The sequence below is a fragment of the Vicia villosa genome, unplaced genomic scaffold, assembly GCF_029867415.1.
Source record: "Vicia villosa cultivar HV-30 ecotype Madison, WI unplaced genomic scaffold, Vvil1.0 ctg.000041F_1_1_1, whole genome shotgun sequence".
NCBI classification, from domain to species: Eukaryota; Viridiplantae; Streptophyta; class Magnoliopsida; order Fabales; family Fabaceae; genus Vicia; species Vicia villosa.
Genome location: NW_026704972.1, coordinates 336,057 through 343,091, shown reverse-complemented (window position 1 = coordinate 343,091; position 7,035 = coordinate 336,057). Strand labels below are relative to the sequence as shown.

The 7,035-nt window shown below is 42.4% G+C and overlaps 2 protein-coding genes across 2 annotated transcripts; one reads left to right on the top strand and one right to left on the bottom strand.

Moving 5' to 3' along the window:
- Positions 1-1,544: 1,544 nt before the first annotated feature.
- LOC131622701 (protein MAIN-LIKE 2-like) lies at positions 1,545-2,641 on the bottom strand. The gene is made up of 3 exons (XM_058893740.1): positions 2,557-2,641; positions 1,763-2,478; positions 1,545-1,668 (listed from the first exon to the last, which is right to left on the bottom strand). The coding sequence occupies exons 1-3, from the start codon at positions 2,620-2,622 to the stop codon at positions 1,545-1,547; spliced, it is 906 nt and encodes a 301-aa protein (XP_058749723.1). The 5' UTR covers positions 2,623-2,641.
- A 1,058-nt stretch (positions 2,642-3,699) lies between these two features.
- On the top strand, positions 3,700-5,407 carry LOC131622699 (uncharacterized). The gene is made up of 2 exons (XM_058893739.1): positions 3,700-4,845; positions 5,333-5,407. The coding sequence occupies exons 1-2, from the start codon at positions 3,700-3,702 to the stop codon at positions 5,405-5,407; spliced, it is 1,221 nt and encodes a 406-aa protein (XP_058749722.1).
- The last annotated feature ends 1,628 nt before the right edge of the window (positions 5,408-7,035 follow it).

Here is a 7,035-nt window from a genome sequence, read left to right as displayed (position 1 = left end):
TTTTTTGTTTTTTTTTTAATTGTTTATATACTATTTTTTTTTAAATTTTTTTTATTTATTAACAAAATTGTTTTAACAATTAAATAAATAATGAAACACCACATGTCATTCATTCCAAACATTACAAATACAAGAAATGCAGAAACAACATTAGAAATACGGTCATACAGTTCAAACATTACAAATACGGTACACAAAAGATAAATAATAAAACATGGATATTATGCTATTCACGACCCCTCCGACCATGACCCCTCCGACCCGGCGCCGGACCATGACCCCTCTCACCGCCAGTTCCGCAATCTGGAACTACTCGAATCCGGTTGGAAGGATCTCGACGACCGACTTCTCCACGACCCCCCCTATTCCTTGGTTGTTCTTGTTGTGTCTGGGTAGGCGGTCCTCGGATTAGCCCCTCCATGCGCTCATTGGACATGTATTCTTGTATGTTGCTGTCAAATAGTCGGGTCCCCATGCCCTCAAAGATTTGTCTTGGCGGTGGAGTTGCGTCACATGGTCGGTAAAACCCAGCGCTTGATTGACCTTGAAAAAATGGCATTGTTTGCTGGGGTGTGGTGTACCCATATTGTTGGTGTTCTGGAAATTCGTACTGTGACGATTGAGTGGTCATTTGCTCGTTTGGGTCGTAATTGTCATCTAGACCCATGTCGGGGCTGAGTTGCCTATTGTAGCTGGAGGGGCCGGCGTCGCCGTGTTGTTGGGTGAAGGCCCATGATTGTTGCTGGATGGGTTGCCTAGTGGAGGAGGAGGGGCCGGCGTCGTAGTGTTGTTGGGTGAAGCCCCACGATTGTTGTTGGATGGGTAGCCTAGTGGAGGGGTCGGCGTCACGGAGTTGTTGGGTGAAGCCCCATGATTGTTGTTGGAAGGGTTGACTTTGGTAGGGCGTTGTTGGTGTTGTTTGAAATTCCTCATGGTCAGGTTGTTCGGATGTTTGGCGTTGTCGGCGTTGTTGGCGTTGTTGTCGTTGTTGGGGTGGTTGTTGGGGTGTTTGTTGGGGTGGTTGTTGTGCGTATTGTTGGGGTGGTTGTTGTGCGTATTGTTGGGGTGGTTGTTGTGCGTGTTGTTGTTGGCGGGGGTCGTGTAGGTAGTAGGGGTCTGACACATACATATCGGGGGTTGTGACTGTTCTATACCAAGCAAGGTATCCCGCGGTTGGAAACATGGGGAGTTGGGCAACAGGGAATTGTAACAGACGGCTGCGACGCTGCCTCCACATCTCACAAAATTCAGGTGCGAATGTACGATAATCTGCGTGGTCCCATTGATTGTTAACTCTTTTAATATGCCAGCGACCCAAATCAGTGGGGGGATCCGGGATCGGTTGATGCATGCCAAACTGCAGTCTCACACGGTCAGATTGGTGCATCTCAATGATGTTGAACCTTATTATCGGTACTACTGCAGTCCAAACTTCCCGGTCACTCTCGTTTGGCTCATGGTCTAGCAACAAGTATGGTCTCCAATTAAACTGCGTGGGAGAAAAAATAACATATTATTAAAAAGCATGATGAATTGTAATACATCTATATGATCATATAAAAGTTTAGGGATAATACATCTTCAGCTCGGAGGTGATCAATTAGGTCCCGATATAAAACAACACTCCCCCTCGGATTCTTACTGTAATCCAATTTAGGACCACAGAACCTAAAAAATAAAGAGCAAAAATGTTATTTCAGATTTTTATGAAAAAGATAGTTAGCATTCAAGGAATAGCGTTGAAAAAGAGAAAAAGACGTACCTTGTTGCATAAGGGAACGTGTAGTTGTTCCTGCCTACCGGGGACAGCGTCGGCATTCTCCACCAACCCCATACTTGTAGGAGGAACGCACATCCATAGAAGGTGCACTTCTCGGCAACCGCGTTCTTACAAAGAGACTGGTATAACATCGCCAAAACGGCGGACCCCCAACTATATTTCCTAATCTTGCTAATACTGTCAAATTTACTTAAATAGAAAAAGTTGACAGTGTTACCTGTCGACTCCGGGAATAAAAGTTTACCAAACATCAACATTATATAAACCTTAGTCATTAACCAAACATGCTCCTCAGTAAAGTTGTCCATCAAGACGAGTTCATCATAGTAATCTCTAAGGGAGACCAGACTGATACCCTGGCCTCTTGAACCTTGAGTAGGCACAACTAGATCTCTTCCCAACACTCTCTCACACATTGAATTAGCATGTTGAACAGATCCATTAACAGCCTTGCCATCAATGGGCAGACCAAGTAACATATAAACATCCTCTAGAGTAATAGTACACTCACCTATTGGAAGATGAAACGTGTGGGTTTCAGGCCTCCATCGCTCTTGTAAGGCAAGGATGAATTTTCTGTCTATGGTGTTGTTGTTAACTTTTATGATATGTCCGAAGCCACATGCTTGGAGATTCGGAATAATCCTCTCGTCGGGTTCAACGTAAGCGTGAGAACGTGTACGGAATCGGTCAACAGCCTAAGAACCACAAATAAATCGATTAAACTGGATATCATATACGCATAGATGTTTAGAAATAAATAAGTATAAACTTACAAAGGTCGCCAAATTCGCTCTAGTTCCTCTGTGTGTTTCACCCATGGTAAGAAGTTGTTGAGCCATTTTCAAGAACTCTTTAAGTTTTCTGCGGAATTGAAAATGCAAAGTGGTTTTTTGAAGAAGAAGAATATATGTTGGTGAAAAGAAAGCAAGTATATGAGAGTATTTATAGAGGGTTGGTGGTTGTTGATGTTAAGTGCATGAGGGCCAAGTGGTGAGCATGCATGTGATACAGATATCAAAGTGATAAAGATGGGTTCACATGCATTCTGTGTTGAAATGACCATGCATTCCCGTGTTTTGTGCTGACTTTGTCTAGGCATGCATGCATTAATTGTTTCTGGCAGAATAGACTAGGCCTGCATCCCGTGTTCGGTGCTGAATTGTCTAGGCATGCATGCATACAGTATTCCGATGCAGGTAGATCACATGCTGGCGGATCAGATTAGGGTTTTGGCAGTGGGGACCACTAGACAAAATTAGGGCAAAAAAAAACAAAAAAAAAAAGAAAATACACTAATGCGCCACCCCAGGTGGCGCCATGCTGGAAAAATTTTGTCTAATGCGCCACCCCAGGTGGCGCCTACATGCATCTGTTATTTTTTTTTTTTGAAAATTTAGGGTTAGGGTTTGGTTAGGGTTTTCTATGTTTTTTTTTTTTGAAAATTAAGGGTTAGGGTTTGGTTAGGGTTTGGTTAGGGTTTTCTGTGTCACCGAAAATAATTAGCATACAGTCTTCGCATGTGATTGTACAGTGTACACTGTTCAGTATGGTTGTGTCTGGTCAAGTCGACTGTAGTTCACCAGTGGCAAGCACACCTCAAATCAACTCAGGCATTCATTTTCCGTCAACTTTATTCGCATGTGATTGTACAGTATGGTTGTGTCTGGTCAAGTCGACTGTGCAACAGTTCAGCAGTGTCATGCACACCTCAAATCAATTGTGAAACAGTCTGGTGTGCAGCAGTGGCATTTATTCATCAAATCAACTCAGTACGCATGTGATTGTATAGTATTCGCCTTCATAATTGTCATCACTCAATGTTCGTCTACATAAAGGAAACCTATAACGTGTAAACTAACACAACACATTACACATCTGATTACATATTTGAAATAAAACTCTCTACCCACTCAACAATGGCCCCTCCGCAATACATTATCAACGCTCATATTTTTGGCGAGACCTATGACAACGAAGAAGTTGGTTTTCTGTTTAGAAACACTGAGGTTAAACGATTTTGTTTAAGCAGAAAAGCAAATTTCAGTTACTTCAAAGGGAGATTAGAGACGAAGCTTGCAATGGGTGGTGTATCCCAGATATTTTACCAATATCGATTTCTTCGTGGAGACAACCCGGTCAAGTTTATCCAAGTTGAGATCAAAGACGATGAAGACATGCAGAATATGTTTGCCAATCATGAGTATTCTGGTTACGAATGCATAGAACTGTATGTTACTCTACCAGAAGTTCAAACCACACAAATGGTTGAGTCACAAGTCATTGATGCACTTGGAGACGAGCAAGCAGAGGTCGACGTTGTAGATGAAGAAGAAGAAGCACCGGAAATAGAAGTTGATAACCTGGTAAACGAGGAAAGTGAAGATGAACCGGAAGTTGTTGTACCACGAGATCAAGTGCATATGCCTCCAGTGCACATGAGGAACCTGAATTTTGATGGGGATGACGAACCATCGACTGATATTTTCTATGATCCATACACCCAAACAGATCAACGGTTAAAAGTAGGAGACAGATTTCGTTCTAAGGAGGCATGTATCATGGCCATAAAAAGATTTCATATGGCAAACAATGTTGATTTTAGAGTTGATCGCGCCAATGTCGAAAGGTACAAAATTTACTGTAGTAACACTGATTGTGGATTCAGGTTGCATGCATCATACAGGAAGAGAAGTGACTCATGGGTTATAGGATATATTTCCCAAGATCACACATGTATTAACACAAATGTTTCACAAGATCACCGTAAGCTCAGTTATGACATCATTTGTCAAGAAATCTTGCCTCTAGTTGAAAAAGATCCATCGTTAAAGGTGAAAACGATAATCTCTCATATTGTTGCAACGTACAACTACACTCCGTCTTATAGAAAGGCGTGGCTGGCGAAGACCAAGGCGATCGAAGTTGTGTATGGAAATTGGGAGGATTCGTATAAACGACTCCCACATTTCTTATATGCGCTTCAAATTTATGCTCCTGGAACTGTTACTATTTTAGAGACCCTTCCGGCGCAATCTCCAGACGGAACATCACTTCAAGGAAATGTGATATTCCACAGGCTCTTCTGGGCTTTCCGCCCATGTGTACAAGGATTTTCATATTGCAAACCAATTCTTCAAATAGATGGAACTTGGTTGTACGGAAAATATAAAGGCACCATGTTGATGGCTGTGGCTCAAGACGGAAATAGTAACATCTTTCCTGTTGCTTTCGCTCTTGTGGAAGGAGAAACTGCTGGAGGTTGGGGTTTCTTTCTCAGAAATCTTCGGACACACGTTGCCCCCCAACCTGGACTTTGCTTGATTTCAGACAGACATGCTGCCATCGAGAGTGCGTACAACAATCCAGCAAACGGGTGGCAAAACCCTACATCAACGCATGTTTATTGTATTCGACACATCGCACAAAATTTCATGCGGGAGATAAAGGACAGGGCTCTTCGGAAGACTCTTGTAAATGCCGGATATGCGTTGACGCAACCGACGTTCCAATATTATCGACAAGAAATTGTAGCGGCAAATCCAGATGCAGGCAGATGGGTTGACAGTCTTGCTAGAGAGAAATGGACCAGATCATACGACAACGGGAAGCGATGGGGGCACATGACTACGAATCTTGTGGAGTCTATGAACGGGGTGTTTAAGGGCATCAGACACCTTCCGATTACTGCCTTGGTGGAAGCAACATACTATAGGATGGCTTCTCTTTTCGCAAGAAGAGGTGAGCGTTGGAATGCAGTTATAGAATCCGGACAATTATGGAGCGAAACATGCGTCAAATTCATGAAAGAGCAATCTGCCAAAGCCAACAGCCACATTGTGACATCTTTCGATCGATTCAACCGGACCTTCAGTGTTAAGGAAACGATTGACCATAACGAGGGCCTTCCGAGACAACAATACAGGGTTCTTATAGATGAAGGGTGGTGCGATTGTGGAAAGTTTCAAGCCTTTCGGATGCCATGCTCTCATGTAATTGCAGCATGTTCGTATGCGCATCAAGATCCGTTAGCACTTTTATCTCCCATTTACAAGGCAGATACCTTGCTCGGGGTGTACAACAACTCATTTCAAGTGATGGCAAAGGAGGATTATTGGCCTACGTATGAAGGGGACGTGGTTTGGCATAATGATAACATGCGGAGAAAGAAAAGAGGCCGCCCGAACAGCACCCGGATCACAACCGAGATGGATCATGAGAAAATGGTACGAAAGTGTAGCATATGTCGTGAAGTCGGGCACAATAGAAATACCTGTCCTAACCGTGGATCAAATTCCACCAACAATTAGTTGTATGTCATCTGTATTTTTATTGACAATGTTTTTGTATTTGTATTAGTATTCGTAAATGTATTTGTATTTGTATTTCTATTTGTTATGTATTTGTATTATCCTTTATTAAATCAACTAGTTATGTCTTTGTCTCGTAGTGAAATTGTCTTCATGGCCCATACTGCCACTCTTTATTTTGGACAGTCAGTCAAATACGCATGCTTTCGTCTAGTCCCATCAAGTCAGTCATTGATCAGTGTGTCTGCATTTATCATACATGTTAGGCGTGCTTGTAAACAGTACGCAACATCATTAATTTTTTCTACCCACTACTATTATAAATTAGGGGCTCCTATGGTTGAGTATACACACAGATACACAAAATCCAAATACCAAACAATCACACAAACACAACCATGCCTCGCCGGACAACCACTAGGCCAGATGGATGTCACCGGACAACAGAGTTGCCGCCCCGGAGATCAACATGGCGTGCCGAACCTGAGACGGAGTATCGCAGAAGGAACGGACATGTCATATTCTCCGCCGTCAAACCTCCCATGCCGGTTATGTTTTGGAATATCTCTTCTGTCGAGCAACTCAAGAGGACTCTCCTGAGATTTTTAGAGGGGGAGTACGAGGTCGGCGAACAGATAAGAAGCATCAAGAGGCTTAAAACAAGGGCCGATCCTGTGACTGGAGCAACGATAAGTTTCTGGCATAAGGTGGAATACGACATTGATGTCATTCAAATGATGCATGGACCTAATGACATTGTTTTAACCGTGGTGATTTCTTAGGTGTTTTACTTTATCTTTTCTGTTGGTGGTTTTCTATGTACCTTTTAATTAATCAATGAACTACTCTTTTCCGTGGACGCTCGACTTAACTGATTCACTGAACTTATTTATTTATGTTAAAAACCATTTTATTAATAAATAAAAAAAAATTAAAAAAAAAAAG